The sequence below is a fragment of the Eulemur rufifrons genome, chromosome 6 (genome assembly GCF_041146395.1).
Source record: "Eulemur rufifrons isolate Redbay chromosome 6, OSU_ERuf_1, whole genome shotgun sequence".
NCBI lineage: Eukaryota > Metazoa > Chordata > Mammalia > Primates > Lemuridae > Eulemur > Eulemur rufifrons.
Genome location: NC_090988.1, coordinates 96067955 through 96091862, shown reverse-complemented (window position 1 = coordinate 96091862; position 23908 = coordinate 96067955). Strand labels below are relative to the sequence as shown.

At 49.6% G+C, this 23908-nt stretch overlaps 2 protein-coding genes across 9 annotated transcripts; both read left to right on the top strand.

Annotated features, from left to right (window-relative positions):
- Positions 1 to 2842: 2842 nt before the first annotated feature.
- Positions 2843 to 7514, top strand: INTS5 (integrator complex subunit 5). Its single transcript, XM_069470121.1, has 2 exons — positions 2843 to 3030; positions 4363 to 7514. The coding sequence occupies exons 1-2, from the start codon at positions 2951 to 2953 to the stop codon at positions 7340 to 7342; spliced, it is 3060 nt and encodes a 1019-aa protein (XP_069326222.1). The 5' UTR covers positions 2843 to 2950; the 3' UTR covers positions 7343 to 7514.
- Positions 7515 to 7761: 247 nt separating this feature from the next.
- GANAB (glucosidase II alpha subunit) lies at positions 7762 to 23900 on the top strand. 8 transcript variants are annotated; one of them, XM_069471483.1, is made up of 25 exons: positions 7762 to 7813; positions 10529 to 10633; positions 10792 to 10900; positions 11146 to 11273; positions 14272 to 14451; positions 14914 to 14979; positions 15790 to 15859; positions 16041 to 16128; positions 16220 to 16316; positions 16579 to 16759; positions 17346 to 17499; positions 17670 to 17905; positions 17988 to 18114; positions 18221 to 18300; positions 18645 to 18788; positions 18919 to 19015; positions 19335 to 19436; positions 19601 to 19844; positions 21369 to 21433; positions 21612 to 21688; positions 21795 to 21869; positions 22034 to 22147; positions 22269 to 22381; positions 22546 to 22646; positions 22784 to 23900. In XM_069471483.1, exons 1-25 carry the CDS (start codon positions 7776 to 7778, stop codon positions 22891 to 22893), a joined length of 2901 nt encoding a protein of 966 aa, XP_069327584.1. In that variant the 5' UTR covers positions 7762 to 7775; the 3' UTR covers positions 22894 to 23900. The 8 variants fall into 8 exon arrangements, with proteins under 8 accessions (XP_069327584.1, XP_069327588.1, XP_069327585.1 ...); XM_069471487.1 differs by lacking the exon at positions 14914 to 14979 and having other exon boundaries at positions 10529 to 10629; XM_069471484.1 differs by lacking the exon at positions 14914 to 14979.
- Positions 23901 to 23908: the final 8 nt, after the last annotated feature.

The following is a 23908-nucleotide window of genomic DNA, read 5'->3' as shown; positions in this document are numbered from 1 at the left end:
CTGGAGGGATGTGTTGGGAGGGAAGAGGGTACAAAAGAAAGATTGGAGAGGGGTGTGCCCAGTAGTCAACTCCATTTGTAATAAAGCCCTAGACCTCTGACTGACATGTGTGTGGTTAAATGTAGGACTGGGGATGGACCATGAAAAGAGATTGTGGAGTGTAGAAGCAAGACAATCAGGAAGCAAGACCCACAGAGCTTGCTTGAGCAAATGCAACAAGAAGCCAGCCTCTGTGTTGGCCCTGTCTCCTTAGTGAATGACACTCTACCTTTCCATTTCTGCCAAAAATAACAGATTATTTTAGGGCTGACAGAAGAGGTAAGAGTCGTGATACCAGTTCTGCCACTGCCCCTGTGTAACGAGGGTGGGCAAGTCACTTTACCTCATGTTTCTCTTGCTTCCATTGCTGGATTATGTTTTTTTTTTTTTTTTTTTTTTTTTGAGACAGAGTCTCACTTTGTTGCCCAGGCTAGAGTGAGTGCCGTGGCGTCAGCCTAGCTCACAGCAACCTCAAACTCCTGGGCTCAAGTGATCCTCCTGCCTCAGCCTCCCGAGTAGCTGGGACTAGAGGCATGCGCCACCATGCCCGGCTAATTTTTCTATATATATATTTTTAGTTGTCCATATAATTTCTTTCTATTTTTAGTAGAGACGGGGTCTCGCTCTTGCTCAGGCTGGTCTCGAACTCCTGACCTTGAGCGATCCACCCGCCTCAGCCTCCCAGAGTGCTAGGATTACAGGCGTGAGCCACCGCGCCCAGCCTGGATTATGTTTTTAATAAAATGAAGACCTAACGTTATTTTTCCCTTTTGACATTGAAAACTTCTGGGGTTTTTTTTTTTTTTTTGTTTGTTTGAAACAAGGTCTTGCTCTATTGCCCAGGCTAGAGTACAGTGGTGTGATTATAGCTCACTGCAACCTCAAACTCCTGGGCTCAAGAGATCCTCTTTCCTCAGCCTCCTGAGTAGCTGGGACTATAGGCCAATGTCACCATTTTTAGTAGAGACAGTGTCTTGCTATTGCCCAGGCTGGTCTTGAACTCCTGGCCTCAAGTGATCCTCCTGCTTTGGGCTCACTTCAGGCTTGAACTCCTGGACTCAAGCAATCCTTCTGCCTTATCCCTCAAGCAGCAGGGAGGGACTACAGGTGCACACCACCATGCCCAGCTAATTTTTTTTGTAGAGACAAGATCTGCTATGCTTTGGCCTCCCAAAGTGCTAGGATTACAAGTATGAGCCACTGTGCCTGGCTGACAACTTTTTAATAAGTGCTTTCCTATACAACAACCACCGTCCTAATACTCTCAGACAGATACTGTGATACTATCCCCATTTTACAGATGCAGAAACCAGATAAAGAAAAAGCCTATGGTCACTAGCTAGAAAATGATAGAAGGACTTGGGTACAGGCAGCCTAGCTCCAGAGTCCTTCAAACTTCCTCTTGTCACCGATGTCATTCAAAGAGGAGTTTCTGCATCTGGCATTATGCTAAGCCTTTTACATAAATTATCTCAAGTGATCTTCACAAAAAGTTTTAGAGATACAGGCATCATGCTCATTTTACAGACAAGAAAACAGGCTCCAAACAACTGGGTCACTTGCTCAGGGTTATATTGCTAATAAATGGCAGATATGAATCCAGATCTGTCTAGCTCCAAAACAAGCATTCTTAGATTGTGAAATCCTTAGAAATTGTCTCATATTTACTGTTCTAGAACAGTGCTAGGTAATAGGTAATAGAAACACTTGTGTAAGTGATTGAACTTCTAAAATTAAGAATAAAGACTCATAAATGACAGTAAATTAGTCATTTTAGCTTTTAAAGCACAATCACTTCAAAAATATCTTTAATACCTACCATCTGGTGCATTCTAACTCACACTCCCATTGATAGCACTAAGCCTTCTGGGTAGCATAGATCTCAGAACTTACTTTCTTATTTATTCATTCAACAACAATTAAGAATCTACTACAAGCCAGGCAGACACTGTTGTAGGTGATAAGGATATAGCTTTTAACAAAATAGGCGAAGTCCCTGTTGTCAAAGAGCTTATTTTCTGGTGTTCATTCAACAAAGATAATAAAAATAGCTAATGTTTATATAGTGCTTACCATGCATTGCAGGCACCAAGTAACATACAATGAACACACTACCTTGTTTCAATTTTCAAAACAACTCTGTGAGGTAGCTGTACTATTACCTCCTCATTTCCAGAAGAGGGAATGGGCATAGAGTGGATAATTAAAGTACACAGCTAGTACGTGGAACAGCTGGAACTTAAATCTAAGTAAATTGGCTCCGTACATAGTTGACAAGCTCCGTTTCTGCCAAGTATGGGGATGTGAGTTAGACGAAGGTCCCTATGCTGGGAAGTTGGGGAGAGAGCAAAGCCTAAACAAAGGAGACTGGTATGAGGAGGTACCCACCTGCGACTGGGAGGACACCTTTAGCCCAATGTGCTTCGGGTTCACTCTCCTTCCCTCTCTTCTATTCATCTTTTATGAATTTTTTCTTCTTTTCATCTCTTTTCCGCATTTGCCCTTCCTTTCTCTTTAGTTGCTTTTTACATCGTCACTGGTTATTGATTAAAATGTTTCCTAGTGCTTCATTTTTTAAAAGCTCCTGAATTGAACATTTTGTATTTTTGGCATTAGGAAAAATAATTAAATCCTGTTGTGAAAGGCCGCGGCTTTCTGTAGCCTGTGTGTCAATGGCCCTTTGAAAAAAATAGTTGCGTCGAAGGCGGGTCGGTTTCCGCTGTCATTGCCTGGGTTTTGCTCTAGGACTCCGACTTGGTGCGGAACCAATGTATGAGAGTCGCGGACATCGCCGGATTAATTTTCCTGAGAGGCCTCGTCGCTGATTCCTTTCGAGTTTCCCTGCGCCTGCGCCTGCGCCTGCTGCCTCCGCTCCGCCGCTCCTGCCTCGGGCTCGGGATTGGGCTCCGGGATGTCCGCGTTGTGCGACCCTCCCGGGGCCCCAGGGCCTCCCGGGCCTGCCCCAGCCACCCACGGTCCTGCGCCTCTCAGGTAGTCAGAGCCCCTGGCATCTTCCTCCACCGCGCGGCCCCGCGCCGATCCCCCAGCCTTTTGGGCAGAAACCCGGATCCTACCCCGAGAACTCGCGTCAAGGTTCTCAGAGATTCCTGGTCGTGTCCCTCCAGAACTCATGGATTGCCTTACCAAAACTCCGGGCTCCAGTGCCTGCCCTCCCAAGACCTTGGTCCTACCTGACCCTAGACCCTGGCCTTGCTCTCCCAAGAGTCAGGGATAACAGGACTCTTGGGAATCCAGCTGCCCTGCTCCTATTAGACCCGAGGGAACAGACACAGGGCCCTGACTTCACGGAGACGCCCTGAGACCCCAGGCCCAGAACCCACTGAATGCTTCCTTCTAGCTTTTCTATTTCACCCTGGAGGAGACACTCTCTTGTATTAGGGTTTTTTTTTTTTTTTTTTTTGCTTGTTTGTTTGTTTCTGGAACCAGAGTGGAATGGCATGGTCAGAGCCCTATCAGCTCCTAGAGGATGCTGTCGTCTTTGACAGAAAAGGTGATAAGAGAAAGGGCATTTTCCTCTTTATAACACTGGCTTCTGAACCTCTAAGACTGGACCCATATATTTTGTGAGGGGGAAGGGTTGAAAAGCATTATTACCCTGTCTGTGCCCTGGAACACCTTGAATCCCAGGCACATGGAGGGTGCTGGGTAGGTGGTTGTTGATGCAGTGGTAAGGTTAGGGTTAGGATGTTAGCAGAATGTGTGAAGAAACAGGTGTTAGGAGGGAGAACCCTTAATGAGGGGCTTACAATTTTCTTTCCATTAAGATCAGATTCCAATGTGCTTGTGGTGTTGGGGATAGTGTGGTGAAGCTGGAAAGTTGTTTTTAAAGCAGATATTATAGACTTTTTCAATTCAACAAATATTTATCAAGTACTTCCTATATACTCAGTACCTCAAAAGAAAGAGATTCCGTGTTGAAGAGCACAGAAATGGTTCCAACCTTCTTGGAACATATAGTCTGATTACTTCACCTTAATTTCCTTATCTGTGAAATGGGGTCATAATGCTACCTACCTTATTGAAGCATTGTCAGGATTGAAGTAATGCAAAGTATTTAAAAGAGTGCCTGACACATTCTGTTACCTGTTATTGATATTATTGTTATTGAAAGAAAAATAGCATTTATTCAGTGATTAGTGTGAACCAGGTATGGTACTTTAGTGCTTTACAAACATTCTCTTTTGAGGGAAGAATAGCTATTATCCCTATTTTATATAGAAAGAAACCGAAACTCACAGAGGAAGTGTAACTTGCTTAACATCTCACAACACTCCAGGTCTGTTTTCTCTTGCTTCCTTACAGTGCTCAGGAGCTGTCCCAGGAAATCAAGGCTTTTCTGACTGGTGTAGACCCCGTTCTGGGCCACCAACTCTCAGCCCGGGAACATGCTCGCTGTGGTCTCCTCCTGCTCCGTTCTTTGCCACCTGCTCGGGCTGCTGTGCTCGACCACTTGAGAGGTGTCTTTGATGAGAGTGTCCGGGCCCACCTAGCTACCCTGGATGAAAGCCCTGTGGCTGGTCCACCTCACCTTCGTCCACCTCCACCCTCCCATGTCCCTGCTGGGGGACCTGGTCTAGAGGACGTGGTGCAGGAAGTGCAGCAGGTGCTGTCTGAGTTTATCCGGGCTAACCCAAAGGCCTGGGCACCTGTGATTAGTGCCTGGTCCATTGACCTTATGGGGCAACTGAGCAGCACATACTCAGGCCAACACCAGCGTGTGCCCCATGCCACTGGCTCTCTCAATGAACTGCTGCAGCTGTGGATGGGCTGTAGGGCCACGCGCACGTTAATGGACATCTATGTGCAGTGCCTCTCAGCTCTCATTGGAAGCTGCCCAGATGCTTGTGTGGATGCCTTGCTGGATACTTCTGTTCAGCATTCCCCACACTTTGACTGGGTTGTGGCACATATTGGCTCCTCTTTTCCCGGCACCATCATCTCCCGGGTCCTCTCCTGTGGCCTTAAGGACTTCTGTGTCCATGGTGGGGCTGGAGGTGGAGCTGGTGGTAGTGGTGGAAGCTCTTCTCAAACCCCCTCTACAGACCCCTTCCCTGGATCTCCTGCCATCCCTGGAGAGAAACGGGTGCCCAAGATTGCCTCAGTTGTAGGTATCTTAGGGCACCTGGCCTCCCGCCATGGAGACAGCATCCGACGAGAGCTCCTACGAATGTTCCATGATAGCCTGGCAGGGGGGACTGGGGGCCGGAGTGGGGACCCCTCCCTTCAGGCCACAGTTCCCTTCCTTCTGCAGCTGGCGGTCATGTCACCAGCTTTGTTGGGCACAGTCTCTGGAGAGCTCGTGGATTGCCTCAAGCCCCCAGCTGTGCTGAGCCAGCTGCAGCAGCACCTGCAGGGATTTCCCCGAGAGGAGCTGGACAACATGCTAAACCTGGCCGTGCACCTAGTGAGCCAGGCCTCTGGGGCAGGTGCCTACCGCCTGCTGCAGTTCCTGGTAGACACAGCTATGCCTGCTTCAGTCATTACCACCCAGGGCCTGGCTGTGCCAGACACCGTGCGTGAGGCCTGTGACCGGCTAATCCAGCTGTTGCTGCTGCACCTGCAAAAACTGGTTCATCACCGGGGAGGGTCTCTTGGGGAAGGGGTGCTGGGCCCACCTCCACCTCCCCGCCCAGTGCCCTTTTTAGATGCGCTAAGAAACCATGTTGGAGAGTTATGTGGAGAGACTCTACGACTGGAACGGAAGCGCTTCCTCTGGCAGCACCAGCTCTTGGGCCTGCTATCTGTCTATACCCGGCCTAGCTGTGGACCTGAGGCCTTGGGCCATCTACTGAGCCGAGCCCGAAGCCCTGAAGAGTTGAGTTTGGCCACCCAGTTATATGCAGGACTGGTGGTCAGTCTCTCTGGCCTCCTGCCCCTGGCCTTCCGAAGCTGCCTGGCTCGGGTGCATGCGGGGACTTTACCACCTCCATTCATTGCCAGGTTCCTGCGCAACTTGGCACTGCTGGTGGGGTGGGAACAGCAGGGTGGTGAGGGCCCTGCAACCCTGGGGGCCCGGCTTGGGGAGACTGCCTCAGCCCATTTGTCTGACCTGGCTCCTCTCCTGCTACATCCTGAGGAGGAAGTAGCTGAGGCTGCTGCCTCCCTCCTGGCCATTTGTCCCTTTCCTCTAGAAGCCTTGTCTCCCTCCCAACTCTTGGGACTGGTGAGGGCTGGGGTGCACCGCTTCTTTGCCTCCCTGAGGCTGCATGGCCCTCCAGGTGTGGCCTCAGCCTCCCAGCTTCTCACCCGCCTCTCTCAGACCTCCCCAGCTGGGCTCAAGGCTGTCCTGCAGCTGCTCGTTGAGGGAGCCTTACATCGAGGCAACACAGAACTGTTTGGAGGGGAAGTGGATGGGGACAATGAGACTCTCTCAACTGTATCAACTTCTTTGGCTTCTGCCTCCTTGTTGGACACTAACCGGCGGCACACTGCAGCTGTTCCAGGGCCTGGAGGGATTTGGTCAGTTTTCCACGCTGGAGTCATTGGCCGTGGCTTAAAGCCACCCAAGGTTGTCCAGTCACGAAATCAGCAGGAAGTGACCTATAACACCCAGAGCCTCCTCAGACTCCTGGTTCACTGCTGCAGTGCCCCTGGGGGTGCTGAATGTGGGGGTTGTTGGGGGGCTCCCATCCTGAGCCCGGAGGCAGCCAAAGCAGTGGCAGTGACCTTGGTGGAGAGTGTGTGTCCTGATGCAGCTGGTGCTGAGCTGGCCTGGCCCCCCGAGGAGCACGCCCGGACCACTGTGGAGCGGGACCTCCGCATTGGCCGGCGCTTCCGGGAACAGCCCCTGCTCTTTGAGCTGTTAAAGTTGGTAGCAGCTGCTCCCCCAGCCCTGTGCTACTGCTCCGTGCTGCTGCGGGGGCTGCTGGCCGCCCTCTTGGGCCATTGGGAAGCCTCTCGCCACCCTGACACAGCCCACTCCCCCTGGCACCTGGAGGCGTCCTGTACCCTAGTGGCTGTCATGGCTGAGGGAAGCCTCCTGCCCCCAGCCCTGGGTAATATGCACGAGGTATTTAGCCAGTTGGCACCTTTTGAAGTGCGTCTGCTGCTGCTCAGTGTCTGGGGCTTTCTGCGGGAGCATGGGCCCTTGCCCCAGAAGTTTATCTTCCAGTCTGAGCGTGGCCGCTTCTTCCGGGACTTTTCCAGGGAGGGTGGGGGTGAGGGTGGAGCCCATCTGGCTGTGCTACACAGTGTCCTCCACCGCAACATCGACCGCCTGGGCCTTTTCTCTGGCCGTTTCCAGGCACCTCCACCGTCCAATCTCCTTCGGCAGGGGACATAGCCTTTTCTATGCTCCGGAAGCCCAGGGAGATTGAGCAGTGAGAGAAAGAAGAGACTAAGGTGCTACGGGAGGGTGGAGGTTTCTCTTCTAAGTCCTTGGCCTAAAGAGCGCTGTCACTTTTTTCCTCTCCCACCTTTTTTTCTAAATAAAATTTGCCAAGTTGAGAAAATCAGTCCAGTACTTCTGCCTGATGCTGACAGCGAGCAAAGTCGGACAGCGACTGGCTCTGGAAGTTCCCGCCCCTAGCCTCAAGCCCCGCCCCTGGCTTCGCCGCCGCCAGCATTTCGAGTGTGTACTCCGCCAATGAGACAGCCGCCCGGCCGCGTTCTGCCCGAGCCAATCACAAGGCCGGAAGGGGCGGGCCCTAGGGTACGTGGCTCAACGCGCGCGGTGGGAGGGGAGGTTCGGGGTCAAGGAGCAAACCCGGCACAAGATGGCGGCGGTAGCGGCAGTGGCGGCGCGTAGGAGGCGGTGAGGAGCCCGGAACCTGGGGGCGCGCCCGGGACGCCCCTAAATCCCCCAAGCCCCATATCGCTCCTTCCTGTATGTTCTCCTGACACTCTGCCACCCCTGGCCTGGCGAGGAACCTGTGTTCCTCTGGAGGCAGCCTCAGTCACTTGCAGTCTCCCCGCGGTAGATCCGCGCGATGTTAGGGGCCCTTACCTGTGGAGTTCCAGGCTCCTGCCTCGCAGCTCAAGAAGGGTGCAGTTGTGTGCCTTTGTTGGTTTTAGCCTGTTTCAGCCGCCGCCCTCCTCTGGCGGCTCGCGGCGGTCAACGCCGCCGCCTCCTTCCTGCAGTGCGCGGGGCAGTCGGGGAGGGGGACAGGACGCGGCCTGGCCTTGGGGGAGGCCGCCTGCCGCCCTGCGGCCCCTCACCCTGGCTGGAAACACCGCGGCTGGCAGTTATGCCTGCATTATCCTTCTTACCCTACCCCCCCCGAGTCCCGGACCCTCGCCCTGCCCTGTCTTCACGTGGATGCCAGCCCTGGCTAGTTCAGTGTCCACGGTCGCTGGGCACGGCTGGGGCAGGATCCAGTAAGTTCACAGTCAACCTGGATGATGTTGCCCAAACACAACATGTAATCGAATGGTTTGGTCTCCAGTTTATATTACCGGGGGGAAAAAAAGAGGTTCGAAACACATCACTAGCGCCACAGAGTTTACTAGCACCTAACGGTTATATTGGGGTGGGAGAGACATGTAATGTCCGAAGCAGTGAAAAGGCGTGGATCGTAAACTCAGCTGTCTGGGAGCCTGTAATCTGAAACAATAAACAGGTGCAACTGACCCTGCTGCTCATTCCTGACTTTGGCTTATGAACACCTCTTGTTTGGGGTGCGCAAGACGTCCCTGAATTCCTAGGGCCTTCCAACAGGTCATATCTGAAAGATTCTTTAGAAATCCTATCCCCACTGGCATATCTCCAAACTAATTTTATAGGCTGTGCAAATAGGCCCTAGAGGATATTTAACTCACTGTACTTCTGATTACTGGTGCTTTGACCGGTGGCCATGGGTCAGTGGCCCAGGGTGCCTGCTGCAGTCCCTCAGTCATGCCTGCTTTATGGTTGAGTTTTCTGGTAGCATTTCTTATGCTTGTTTTGCTAGTACCTATTCCTGCTTGGCCTATTAAATTATGGTGCCTGGTGTTTTTCTTACTTTTCTGTCTGGCCTGGTGTGGAGCAATCACTTTGCACATTCTTCTGGAGCTGGAGGGTTCACTGTTCTGTGATCTCCTTTCTGGTAATTTTCTTTACCTTTTAGCTTTCAAGCAGATACTGAGACTAATGCTAGATACCTAGATACAATGTGTATAATAAACCCAGTCTTTAGTTACCTTATTACAGGTTGTAAAATTGTATTGCTTAGAAGAACCCCTCCCCTCTCTGAGTTTGGAACACTTTCCTGGTCTGCCCACATCAGAGTCGCTGGGAGAGCATGTTTAGAATGCAGTGTCTGAGGTTTGGGAATCTTGATTTAATAAGTACTGCAGGTTATTCTTAACAGATGCTAAAATGTAAGAACTGTTTAGGATTTACTCAGAATGGATGAATATATTTTTTAAACTAACATGTGTAGATAAGTCCCCTTTCTGTCATTTGATAGCACATTGGAAAATGTTGGGGAAGTGACAGTTTGTGATAACCTTGGGGTGATGGTCCTTAATGAGACATGCCCCGTTCATCCAGATAGTGATGGATGTGCTGTATCGTGCTTCATGGTGAAGTACGTGGGCCCGAAAGTCAGGCAGAACTGGGTTGAATCCCAGTTTCAACTTTTCCTAGCTGGTTAATGTTGGGTGAATTATTAAACTTTTTATACCTCAATTTTCCCATTTGGGAAAAAAAGCCCTACCCCTATATTCACCAGGAAAACAATGAAAGAAAAGGAAAAGAAGTAGTGCATGTAAAGAAGTAGTTCTGCACCTTGTTTGCCCATTAGAGTTGTTTAGGGAACTTTTAAAAAACTGATGCCCAGACTCCTCCTCAGGCCAATTAAGCCAAAATCTCTGGAGGTGAGACCAGAGCACTGATACTTTTAAAAACTCCAGGCAGAATTAAAAACTAGTGATAATAAAGCAGTTAGCTAGGCCTCTGGGAATACATTGGGGCTCAATACATTTTAGCTATTGTTACTCTTTTTGGCCTTGGGTAGTGATGATGATGACTTGTTTTGAAGATACAGGAGTGGAGATCAGAGGAACAGGCTGCCCAGGGTGCAAGGGAAGTTAGGACCCTAGGAACTGTGACCAGCAGACTAGCTGAGGATACATCTTTAACTTTTTAACTCTGCATCTACCCAACGCCTTGCCCAGGGAATGGCATAGCCTGCTTTGTGTCTCTGTTCCATACACATGGTACTACCATTTCCTCTGGGACTGTCACTGCTCCTTTCCTCTGAGAGGCTGATGTAACCAGAGTCAATACCAGGGCCTCTGAAGGCCAAAGATCTTTTGTCTACTTTTTCTGCCTTTCAAAGGGAAGGTGTGAGTGAGCCAACTCCTCAGTCCTGACCCTTAACCCCATGTCTACTCTGCCTTCTTTTCTATTTGATGTGATTCCATCTTTCTCCCCTCTTTCCTGAGCTGTCTTCTAGGACTCTGACAGGAAGAGGCTTTTAATTCCAAAAGTGGAGCCCTTCCTGACCCCTGTACTGATGTTCCCTTTTTGTCCTTTTTCTTTTCCTAGGTCTTGGGCAGGTTTGGTACTGGCTTGTTTAGGGGTCTGCCTGGGGATTACCCTTGCTGTGGATAGAAGCAACTTTAAGACCTGTGAAGAGAGTTCCTTCTGCAGGTATGATATGTCTGGGAGAATGGGATGGAAAGTAGTGTAATGTAGGAGGTGTATGACAGATGGGGTAGCTTGAGGACACTACTGGTGATAGCGGGACCTAGGGACATTGTGGGTGCCCCTCTTGCCCCTTCCTACTTCCCAACTGTTTCACTTGGCAGGCGGCAGCGAAGCATACGGCCAGGCCTCTCTCCATACCGAGCCTTGCTGGACTCTCTGCAGCTTGGTCCTGATTCCGTCACAGTCCATCTGATCCATGAGGTCACCAAGGTCAGGCAAGACAAGAAGGAGGGATGGGAAATGGCTGAAGGGTAATTTGGGAAGGGAGAACCTGTAGCCACCAACATCTGTCCCAGTCTAATCTTGAGACTTTTACTTGGTGAAGAAATCTGATCGCAGGTCCCTTAGGCAAAGGGCTTAAAGGAGGGGACCACTCTCTGAAGGAAATGGGTTCAGAGGGCATTTCATGGTTTAGTCCCTCTCCTTTCTCCAGATCCAAATGTTTGTCCCCACAGGTGTTGCTGGTGCTGGAGCTCCAGGGACTTCAAAAGAACATGACTCGAATCAGGATTGATGAGCTAGAGCCGCGGAGACTCCGATACCGTGTGCCAGATGTTTTGGTGGATGATCCCCCCACAGCCCGGTAAATTTTTCCTAAGAAACATATCTATCTCCATGGCCCTTTTTTGGGTGGCTGACTTTCTTTTCCACATTAGCGTAATATTTGACTAGCACCTGTCCATTCCTCAACCTGTCCCCATCTTTCCCTCTGTTTCTCTTACTTTCTCTTTTACCCTTTATCTGCATTCTTTCAGCAAACAGGTATTGCTGCTGCTTCTGTGCCAGGCCTGGGTTGGGTACTGGTGATACAAGAGGGAATAAACCAGGCACAGATCTTGCCCTCTGTGTCCCTGCTTGGTCCCTCCCCCTCCCTCTCCTTCTCTTTCTTTTTCTTTTCTCTTCCTTCCTTCCCTCCTTTTTTCTCAAATACTCGGAATAAGATTACTCAGATTCTTCAGTCACGACACCCTGTCTTCATTGTTCCATGCATGGCTTTCTCTTAAGTACTTAAGAAAAAAAATGTAGTAAACATTCTACTCTGTAAACTCTCCCCTCAGCCCAACCATATGCTCCTCACTGTAATGTACCATTGACTCTGCCAGAGGTGATCTTTATTCTGAAGTTTGTCATCTTCTTGCTTTTTCTTGTTTGTACAGTTGTATCTTGTGTATATGTGTATGTACATATATACATGTACACGTATGTGTCTATGTGCCTAAGCAATATGTTACGTGGTTTTATTTGTTTTTGAGCTATAAAGGGAAAGGATCTTAGTGAATGTGGTCTTCTGGGATTTCCTTATTTCCACATAATTCTGTTGCATGTAACTTTAATTTGTTCATTTTTAGTGCTGCATAATATTATGTTATATGAATATACCCCAACTTTTTAATATTTATCCATTTCTATGTTGATAGGCATTTGGGTTGTTTCCAGTGTTTTGCCATCCAAAGTGTTGGCATGAACATTCTTATACATGTCCCCGATTATCCTTGTGCAGGAGTTTCTCTTTGGTGTTTAGCCAGGAAAGGAACTGCAGTGTTACAGAATATTGAGATGAACAACTTCCCAAGATAAAGCCAGAATGATTTATGGAGACCTCATTGATCTACATCCTTTACAACACTTAGTACTGTTGGACTTAATTTTTGTCAGTAGGTAGAGTGGGTATAAAATGGTATCACCTGGTGGTCTTGGCTCGGTTGTCTTTCCCAGTTTGTTAATGAGAAAGAGCACCTCTCTATATGTTTTTCATTCTGATTAGTGTTCTGTAAAATGGTAGTTCACAACTTATGCCCATTATTCTTTTATGTTTGTTTATATTGATTTATAGAATTCGTTAAATAGTATTAATACTGATTCTTTATCAATTACGTGTATTACAGCTATCTTTCCCCTGGTTGTAGCTTAGCTTTTTGCTTTCCTAAAGGTGTCCTTAAAAAAAAAACAAAACAACTTTTTATTTTAGAATAGTTTTAGTTACAAGGAAAGTGAGTTATAGGAAAATTGCAAGAATATTATGAGAGTTCCTGTGTGCCCTGCACCCAGTTTCCCCTGTTGTTAACATTACTGTGGTTCATTTGCATACTTAATGAGCTGATAGTGATACATTATTATTAACTAAAGTCCATATTTTACTTAGGTTTCCTTAGTTATTTTATTTATTTATTTTTTTTATGTTCTTATTTTTTGTTTTTCTTTTGATTCTGTTTTTCTTTTTCAGCAAAGAACAGCAAGGTTTCCTTAGTTTTTACCTAATATTCTTTTTTTTTTTTTTTTTTGAGACAGAGTCTCCCTTTGTTGCCTGGGCTAGAGTGAGTGCCGTGGCATCAGCCTAGCTCACAGCAACCTCAAACTCCTGGGCTTCAGCGATCCTCCTGCCTCAGCCTCCCGGGTAGCTGGGACTACAGGCACGTGCCACCATGCCCGGCTAATTTTTTTCTATATATATTTTAGTTGGCCAGATAATTTCTTTCTATTTTTTTTTTAGTAGAGACGGTCTCGCTCTTGCTCAGGCTGGTCTCGAACTCCTGACCTTGAGCGATCCACCCACCTCCGCCTCCCAGAGTGCTAGGATTACAGGCGTGAGCCACCGCACCCGGCCAATATTCTTTTTCTATTCTAGGATCCCACATAGGATACCCTATTACATTTAGTTGTCATGTATCTTTAGGATCTTCTAGACTGACTTTCCTTGTTGTTGATGATCCTAATGGTGTCTTTTGATAAATAGACATTCCTAATTTTTTTTTTTCTTTTTTTTGAGACAGAGTCTTGCTCTGTTGCTGGAGCTAGAGTGCAGTGGCACGATCATAGGTCACTGCAACCCTAAACTCCTGGGCTCAAGCTATCCTCCTGCTTCAGCCTCCTAAGTAGTTGAGACTACAGGCGTGTGCCACCATGCCTGGCTAATTTTCTATTTTTTGTAGAAATTAGGTCTCGCTCTTACTCAGGCTGGTCTTGAACTCCTGGCCTCAAGTAATCCTCCTGCCTCAGCCTCCAGAGTGCTAGGATTACAGGCGTGAGCCATTGTGCCCTGCCAACATTCCTAATTTGTCAAATTTATCATGTATTAGTCCTTCTTTTTTTTTTCCCCCTCTTTTCGGAACTCTAACCTGTTAGATGTATCAGTCTTTTACCTTCTGGTGTTAGCCTTTTCTGTGTTGTGTTTAAATAATCCTTCTCTACCTCAAGATCAGAAAAATATTTGTTTCTATTTTCTTCTAAAGCTTTTACTTTTAAGTTTTAAGTCATAATCTTTTTGGAGTTTATATCTGATAAGATGTAGGAATATGATATTTTTTTCCTATGTGAAAAACCTATTTTTCCAACTCTGTTATTGAATAGTCCTTTCTTCACTGATCTGATGTGACACGTCTATTACATTTCAAAGTAAGTGCGCATGGGTCTGTTTCCAGACTCTATTTGATCGGTATTCTGAGTTCCTTTGATCAATTTGTCTATCCCTGCACTGTTACCACACTGCCTATTGCTCTTAGCAGGTTCCGCCTTCTTCTGAAGTGTAGTGACCACTCTTGGCCTTTTGTACTTCCTTATATTCCTTTCAATCTCTTTCCCAGGCTTTCTGTCTCTGGCCGTGATGACAACAGTGTGGAGCTAACGGTGGCTGAGGGACCCTACAAGATCATCCTGACAGCGCGGCCATTCCGCCTTGACCTACTAGAGGACCGCAGCCTTTTGCTCAGTGTTAATGCACGAGGACTCTTGGATTTTGAGCACCAGAGGGCTCCCAGGGTCTCGTGAGTACAGGGGTTGGGACTACAGGTTGCCTAGTGTGAGACAGTCTAGGGGTGTTATGGGGTCTGGCATTGGGTTCCTGGGAGGTGATAAGGTGGCAGGACAGCGAGGTAGGGGCTGGGGGCAGGGAGAGGCTGTCTATTAGAGAGGGTAGAAACCAGACCCGGGTTGCAGTTTTCTCCATTTCCTGTACAGACCAGGAGGCAGTCACTTTTGTCCCTGAGCTGTACCCTGGGCATCTCAATCTCTGGGAGGCCTGCCTGGGTCTACCTCTCCCTCTTCCCCTTCTCATATCATCACATTTCCCAGATTTATTTTCTTCCTTTTTATTTTTATTTTTTTTTTTTATTTCTTTTTTCCCCATCTCTGGAAGTTTGTCCACTGAAACTCACTTTTATGTTTCTGTTTTTGTGTTGGTTTTGTGCCTCCTTTTCCCCTTCCCTACCCATCTCCTCCTGCCCCAGTTTCTCGGATAAAGTTAGTGTCACGCTCGGTAGCATGTGGGATAAGATCAAGAGCCTTTTCTCTAGGTAAATCCACAGCCACTGGTACTGTATCTGTTCCTCTGCCCTTACCTACCCTTCACCCCAGCCCACAGGGGAAGGGGCCCCAGATCCTTCCATGCCTTGCCCTTCACTCAACCCTCTCTCCCCGGCTATGTGCTGTCTGTTCCCCTGTTTTCTGTTCCTGGCTGGGAGCCCCCTGGGAGAAGGAGGATAAAATGTTGGAAGTCTGTAAGGAACATAGGGAGTTTACTGCTTTGCCAAGGGGTAGGCGGAGAGATGCTGCCTATTGGCTGGGGTTCCTGGCTCTCAGCTGGGGTGCGGCTGGGGTTCTGGACAGAGCTGCTTGCCAGCTGCCCTTGAAAGCATTCTTTGGCAGAACCTCTTGAAGTCCCTGTGTATATCTGTAGAGGCTTGGTATAGTATGACCCGCTTGCCTTTGTAAAACTCTTGTGTCAGGCCAGGACGCTGAGGCCTAGTGAGGGCATTTGGGGCCAGAGTCACTCAGTGGAGGCAGCAGAGCCAGGATTGGCATTCAGAACCCAGGCGCCTGCCTCTTTCTTCTGGGATGCTGGCAGAGGCTGTTGATTTGGGCCTGTGTGTGGAAAGCACCTCCTGGTGCCATTTACTCTTCATTTCCCTTTCTCATTTCTCTCTCCATCCTTTACCAACTTATCTGCTCACTGGGGGTCCCTCTCCAAGCTTTAACATTCAGTCCCTTCTTCCAATGCCTTCGTTCCTTTGGACCCTTGGCTCTCTATTCCCCTACCCCTCCTTCCACTAGCCCCTCGTCCCTGCCCCCTCTGGATTGGAGCAGACAGCTCTCCTACCTTCCAGGCAAGGATCAAAAGACCCAGCTGAGGGCGATGGGGCCCAGCCCGAGGAAACACCTGGGGATGGTGACAAGGCAAGTCGGGTGGGTAGGCAGGGGGGTGGTTGGAGGGTAGGGCTGGCTGGGAGGTTGGATGGAAATGGCCCACAAGAAACTTGAGGTTAGTCTTGTCATCATGGATGGGATTTAGAAAATGGGAGTGGGAAGAGAGAGAACTGGTGTATGATTGGGTAGTGGTCCACTTTCCTCCTTACAGCCAGAGGAGACCCAGGGGAAGGCAGAGAAAGATGAGCCAGGAGCCTGGGAGGAGACGTTCAAAACGCACTCTGACAGCAAGCCGTATGGTGAGGGGCTGGGAGAGCCTTGGGCAGGGGTGCAGGGAGTCCTTGCCAAGCAGCAGCTCTCGAGCTTGTCCTTTGCTTTTTTTTCTCCCAGGCCCCATGTCTGTGGGTTTGGACTTCTCTCTGCCAGGCATGGAGCATGTGTATGGGATCCCTGAGCATGCAGACAACCTGAGGCTGAAGGTTACTGAGTGAGTCCCACGGTGACATCAGGATTGGGAGTGGAGGAGGAAGAAGAAGTCAGGGCTTTGGGGAGATGTGCATGAAGATTGTTTGCTCCAGACAAGCATGGATGACTCCTGTGCCTGCATCACCTTTGGTGATCAGAAAAGTCATCTTTGAGAAAGGGCAGAGAAGCCAGTTCATATCTCTTACATGTGTCTATGGGGTGGGGGTTGCATATGCCGCAACCCAGGGCGAGTTATCAGCCCAAGTCTGTCTGTCTGCCTGCAGGGGTGGGGAGCCGTATCGCCTCTATAATTTGGATGTGTTCCAGTATGAGCTGTATAACCCTATGGCCCTGTATGGGTCTGTGCCTGTGCTCCTGGCACACAACCCGCATCGTGACTTGGGCATCTTCTGGCTCAATGCTGCAGAGACCTGGGTTGATATATCCTCCAACACTGCAGGGAAGGTGAGAGCACAGGCACAGGGAGAAAGGACAGGGTGAGCCTTCCAGGCCTTGAGACAAATGGGTGTGCTAGAGGCATTAGTTTTGAAGAGCCTGGGAAGATAGCCTATTTGGGGACCGGGTGAAAGAAGGGGCCCTGGGCCTGATGTGCATTTGAGTTCCCCAGTCACTCCCAGAAGACACACACTCATGGGGAAGGCATTGCCCTTTCTGGACTGAGGGGATACGCTTACTATCAGTACAGTCTGTGCTAGGCACTCTTCTAGGTGCTGGGGATATAGTACTAACCAAGGTTGGAAAGGTCCTGACTCCCAGGAAGACAGATGTTAATCAGGTAACAAAGAAGGCAAGATGAGTTCAGGGGTGGTAAGTATAACAAAGACTTGAAATGGTCATGGGTGGGGGTGGGGGCTGTTTTGCTTTAGACAGTGTGGTCCAGGAAAGCCTCCCTGAGGAGGCAACATTTAATTTCAACCAAAGTGACTCACAGGAGCCAGCTGTGTGTGGATTCTGAGGGGAAAATTGCGGCTTTAATCGTATGGTTGGAGGAGAGGGCTGGTGACTGACCTCTCTCTGGTTCCCTACACAGACCCTGTTTGGGAAGATGCTGGACTACCTGCAGGGTTCTGGGGAGACCCCACAGACAGATGTTCGCTGGATGTCAGAGACTGGCATTATTGATGTCTTCCTGCTACTTGGGCCCTCCGTCTCTGATGTCTTCCGGCAGTATGCTAGTCTCACAGGTACATGGTGTTCCCGTTCTGTTGGGTGACAGCCTCATTTTTCTGCCCTTTTCTTTCTGAGAGGGTGATTCTACACATTTTCAGAAGTCCTGTGGCCCAGCTCGTACCCTTCAGTTTCTGGGTATTGGACCTGATCCCCATTGTGACCCTGTCCCTTGATGAACCTGCAGGGACGCAGGCATTGCCCCCGCTCTTCTCTCTGGGCTACCACCAGAGCCGCTGGAACTACCGAGATGAGGCTGATGTTCTGGATGTAGATCAGGGCTTTGATGATCACAACCTGCCCTGCGATGTCATCTGGCTGGACATTGAACATGCTGATGGCAAGCGGTACTTCACCTGGGATCCTAGCCGCTTCCCTCAGCCCCGCACCATGCTTGAGCACTTGGCCTCCAAGAGGCGGAAGGTAAGATGCTTGGTCTACTCAGGCTAAGGCTGAGGGAAAATAGCCCTAGAGAGCTATGACCACCCACGTTCCTTGCCCCTAGCTGGTGACCATTGTGGACCCCCACATCAAGGTGGACTCTGGCTACCGAGTTCACGAAGAGCTGCGGAACCTGGGGCTGTACGTTAAAACGCGGGATGGCTCTGACTATGAGGGCTGGTGCTGGCCAGGTAGGCAGGCCTAGAATTGGGGGAGAGGCGATTGGGAGGCCAGGGATGTAGAATGGTGGCTCTTTTGCCCCTTAGAGAGTTTACAGCCACCCATAACCTCTTCCAGGCTCAGCTGGTTACCCCGACTTCACCAATCCCACCATGAGGGCCTGGTGGGCAAACATGTTCAGCTATGATAATTACGAGGTAGGCAAGGCCTTGCCCCATGACCTGCATTTGTCTTTCCCACCCTGCTGCCCTGAATCAGTCTTTCTCGCTTGCCCACCCTGCTGCCCTGAATCAGTCTTTCTCGCTTGCCCACCCTGCTGCCCTGAATCAGTCTTTCTCGCTTGCCCACCCTGCTGCCCTGAATCAGTCTTTCTCGCTTGCCAACCCTGCTTTGGTTGGTTGCCTGTAATGTGTCGGGGGGCCTTGATCCTGGTAGGGCCCTGAAAAATGTATCTCTCTAGATTTCTAGGAGCTTTCTGCTCTAACACTGTGTTCTTCCTCCCCTCTGTCTTTCTGGCCCCATTTTCTATGTTTGTTCCCAGGGCTCAGCTCCCAACCTCTATGTCTGGAATGACATGAATGAACCATCTGTGTTCAACGGTCCTGAAGTCACCATGCTCAAGGATGCCCAGCATTATGGGGGTTGGGAGCATCGGGACGTGCATAACATCTATGGCCTCTATGTGGTAAGGGGCTGAGCCAGAAGAGTTGGTGGAAAGAGGGAAAACAGGGCCCAGAGACTAAGGCCAAGGAAACTTGCAGATGACAGCTGGCTTCTGCTCCTCACTTTTCCTCTTCTCTCTTTTCCCCACCCAGCACATGGCAACGGCTGATGGGTTGACACTGCGCTCCGGGGGCACAGAACGCCCCTTTGTCCTGAGCAGGGCTTTCTTTGCTGGCTCCCAGCGCTTTGGTAAGATCTGGAGAATGGAGCTGTGGCAGAATGGTGTGAAGGCCAGATCGCAGGAGCCACGGGCCTGGGCCTGGCTCTCTGAGGAATCTTTCCACGCAGTTGTCTTCTGAGAGTTGCACACTGCATCCTCCCAGCTGTGCACTTTAAGGGAAGCCAGAAGTGGGAGGTCTAGTCCCCATTCAAGTGTTCTTGTGAACTCTGCCATCCTTAGGAGGGTCCTAGGGGCCCCAGAATAGATGTGGCAGGTCAGAGAAGTCAGCTATATAGTAGGCCAAGCCTTTTCACTATGTGCAATCTCCCACCCCCTTGTCTTCCTTAGGAGCTGTGTGGACAGGGGACAACACTGCTGAGTGGGACCATTTGAAAATCTCTATCCCTATGTGTCTCAGCTTGGGGCTAGTGGGACTTTCCTTCTGTGGGGGTAAGTGGGGGAGGAATTTGGGATCTTGGTTTGGTGGGAAAGGGACAGAGTGGAGGGCACAGGACCTAGGCATGAGCAAGGAGCTGAGAGTCCACAGTGAGGCCCTGGGAAGCTCCTCAGGCAGCATCTCTTTTCCAACCTGTTTTCTCCCTCTCCTCTCTCAGCGGATGTGGGTGGCTTCTTCAAAAACCCAGAGCCAGAGCTGCTTGTACGCTGGTACCAGATGGGTGCCTATCAGCCCTTCTTCCGAGCACATGCCCACTTGGACACTGGGCGACGAGAGCCATGGCTGTTACCATCTCAGCACCGTGACATAATCCGAGATGCCTTGGGCCAGCGATATTCCCTGCTCCCCTTCTGGTATACCCTCTTCTATCAGGCCCATCGTGAAGGCATTCCTATTATGAGGTGAGGCATTCAGTTGGGTCTTTGGAGAGTGGGCTGAGGTAGTTGGGGGACGTGAGGGACTGGGCTGCATCTCTGGGCCTCTTTACTCACCAGGGCATTGTAAAGGAGGGAATCTGATTTCAATGTCACGAATGAAGGGGAAGGCTGGGCGCAGTGGTTCATACCTGTATCTAGCACTTTGGGAGGCTGAGACGGGAGTATAGCTTGAAGCCAGGAGTTTGAGACCAGCCTGGGCAACATAGCAAGACCCCATCTCTACAAAAAATAGAAAAAAACTAGCTGGGTGTGGTGGCACACACCTATAGTCCCAGCTACTCCGGTGGCTGAGGTTGGATCCCTTAAGCCCAAGAGTTTGATGTTGCAGTGAGCTGTGATGATGCCAGTGCACTCTAGACCAGGCAACAGAGCAAGACCCTGTCTCAGGAAAAAAAAAGAAAAAAAGTGGAGGGGAGACTATCAGGGATGAATAATAGCAGTAAACATCTAAAGAAAATCGCCAACAGTCACAAGCTCTTCATCAAAAATAAAACAGGGTAATGGATACCTTTCCATAGGTAAACTTAAAAAACAAAACAGAGTAATGGGATTAGGTGGTCACAAAAAGCCTTTTTGAGAAGGTCATGTGAGATGAAGCCTGAATGATGAATGATGAGTGAGAGACTTTTGTGATGTAGAGGAAGAATGTTCTTTTTTATTTTATTTTATTTTTTTGAGACAGAGTCTCGCTCTGTTGCCTGGGCTAGAGTGCCATGGCGTCAGCCTAGCTCACAGCAACCTCAAACTCCTGGGCTCAAGCGATCCTCCTGCCTCAGCCTCCCGAGTAGCTGGGACTACAGGCATGCACCACCATGCCCCACTAATTTTTTCTATATATTTTTAGTTGTCCAGCTAATTTCTTTCTATTTTTAATAGAGACGGGGTCTCGTTCTTGCTCAGGCTGATCTCAAACTCCTGAGCTCAAACGATCCACCTGCCTCGGCCTCCCAGAGTGCTAGGATTACAGGAATGAGCCACCGCACCTGGCCAAGGAAGAATGTTCTAAACAGAAGGGACTGCAAGTGGAAAAATCTAAAGTGAAAATGAGTTTGTTGTGTTCTAGGAATAGAAAGAAGCCAGTGTGTCTTGGGTACAGTACGAGAGAGAGAGCTAGGAGTTGAGATTAAGAGGAAAATGTGGAGTTAGGCTGGGGAGGGAGTTAAAAAAAAGAAAAAAAAGAAAAAAGAAAATATGATATGCTCCTGGAGGGCCTTGTAGGCCAGGGGAATGAGAAGTGTGTGAGGAGGCCACAAGCACGCTGTCGTGCGTAACAGTTTGAGGAGGGAGTAGGGAAGAAGAGGCAGGGAAGAAGAGGCTTAGGAAGCTAAATGACCAGGGTTGGGTTGCATAGCCAGGGCCTGAACCCTGACCAGACTGACTGGATGCAAGCTCCTGTGTCTTTCTCTGTGCTATTCTTATTGCCAGTTCTTGACTTTGACTTCTATCAAAATGGAAATGTCTTCCTTTCTTGTCTTGCTTCATTCCTAGGCCCCTATGGGTGCAGTATCCTCAGGACGTGACGACCTTCAGTATAGATGATCAGTTCCTGCTTGGTGAGAAATGAGGAGGACAGCTGATGGTGGGTTGGCATTAGGCTAACAAACACTTGTGGGCACTTTGTCTGCAAGTGCCCATGAGAGAGGAGTGAAGCTGGTGGTGCAAGGAATAGGTGCTTTCGTGCTCCCTGCTCTGGGATCCCCACAGTTCAGAGTTGATTCTGGTATGTTTTAGGGGATGCACTGCTGGTTCACCCTGTATCAGACTCCGGGGCCCATGGTGTACAGGTCTATCTTCCTGGCCAAGGGGAGGTGAGTTAAGGAAGGGCATGGAGGAGAAAGATGGTGGAAGTCAAAGGGGGCAAACAAGATGGTGCCCTGTGTACTGAGTGACCCTGGTATCTTCTCTCACCCACAGGTGTGGTATGACATTCAAAGCTACCAGAAACATTATGGTCCCCAGACTCTGTACCTTCCTGTAACTCTAAGTAGTGTGAGTATGCCAGCTGTATCTGCTTGTAAGTTTCCAGAAGGGGGAGAGAAAATTGTGCTTAAGGGTCCAGTACTTAAGTGGCACAGATAAGCAAGAGCAAAAAATGCTATGGGGCCCAAGGTTGGACAAGGGAGCGACTTCATCCCAGCACTGCTCTTGCACAGATACCGGTGTTCCAACGTGGTGGGACAATTGTGCCTCGATGGATGCGAGTTCGGCGTTCTTCAGACTGTATGAAAGAGGACCCCATCACTCTCTTTGTTGCACTCAGCCCCCAGGTGAGTGCACAGGCAGGGAGCTTCCTCAGCCATGCCTGCCTTCCTAGGATTCAGTCCCCTGGGGTTGTGCCCCTCACTTCTTCTTGGGCTCAGGCACTCACCTGTCCCATTTCCTGCTCAGGGTACAGCCCAAGGAGAGCTCTTCCTGGATGATGGGCACACGTTCAACTATCAGACTCACCATGAGTTCCTATTGCGTCAATTCTCATTCTCTGGCAACACCCTTGCCTCCAGGTAATGGGGTACCCATTCTTTGTTGGCTGCCTCCAGAGGGGGCTGGACCTCAGGTTTGGTCACAGTCCACTGTGCTCTTTTCTCACATCCTGACCTTGCTTTGGCTCTCCTCCTTCTGCTGTGACATCTTCCCCCCGATGGGCATGTGCTTTTTCCACCTCTAGCTCAGCAGACCCCAAAGGCCACTTTGAGACACCAATCTGGATTGAGCGTGTGGTGATAATAGGGGCTGGAAAGCCAGCAGCTGTGGTACTCCAGACAAAAGGTGAGTGATTGATCTGGCCCAGGCTGGGGAAAGGGGAAGCAGGGGGAGGGGTGAGGATGGTCTTGCCTGTAGGAATGTAGTTGCTATGCTATAGCCTGTTGCTATGACTGTGGCACTCCTTTGTCTTCCTCTTCTAGGATCTCCAGAAAGCCGCCTGTCCTTCCAGCATGACCCTGAGACCTCTGTGTTGATCCTGCGCAAGCCTGGTGTCAATGTGGCATCTGACTGGAGTATTCACCTGCGATAACCCAAAGGATGTTCTGGGTTGTGGGGAGGGGAGTGGTGGTGGTGAGAGTTACTCTTTCTTCTGCCTTGGAGTTTGACTCTCCCCAGACTTCACCTTTCTTATCCCAAGACCCAGATTCTGCCAACATTTGGGCAGGATGAGAGGGCTGACCCTGGGTTCCAAATTCCTCTTGTAATCTGACCTCTCCCACTCCTTTGATACCAAGCCTTTTCCCTCCATCTTCCCAACCTCATTCTGTTGCTCTAACTGGAGCACATTCACTTGTGAAGACCTGAGGACCATAGGGCCCTTGCCACCTGTTCTCTTTCCCTTCTTTGGGGGCCCTGAATCTCCCGCAGACCCTATCCATTCATGCCTCTTGTGCGTTGATGCCATTTCTTGGAAGAAGATGAGGGCAGTGGGCTTTAGAGCTCCTTTTCTCCTTTCTCTTCTCTCCCCACCAGAACTGCTCTCCCTCCTTTTATTTCTTCCTCTTGGTTCTACTCTGTCAGTCTTCCCCATTCTATGCCCCACTGATACACTGGGACCACCCCTTACCTGGTAAGGGATGAGTGGATCAAAGGAGTGGGGTTGCTGGAGAACCTTTTCCCTCTCATTTCAACCTTTTCCCCTCCCCGATTCCTTCTAGAGCTGCTGCAGTTTTGACAGGGGCAGTTCTGCCTCCCCTGTCCCTTGGGGGAAAGAAGTTTCCATCCCTCCTTAATAGGGGATGGGCATTAAACTTCTTTTGCTCCCTTCTTGTCCCCTTTGAGGGGCATTCAAGATGGAGAAATCAGTTGTGGTTTCATTGAATCACGGTCACCTGTATTTATTGCTGGGAGAAGGCTGAGGGTGGGGGGAGATGATCATGTGTGCCCAGGGTTGGCCTGAAGCCCTGGGTGGGGGATGGGGGAGGACCAATGGGGAACTAGGGGGAATATTTGGGGAATTTTTTTTTTACTTCCTCTTGGCCCCCAGCTGTGACAGGTTTTGATAAAAGGAGAAACAATAAAGGGATAAACTATAAATAACTCGG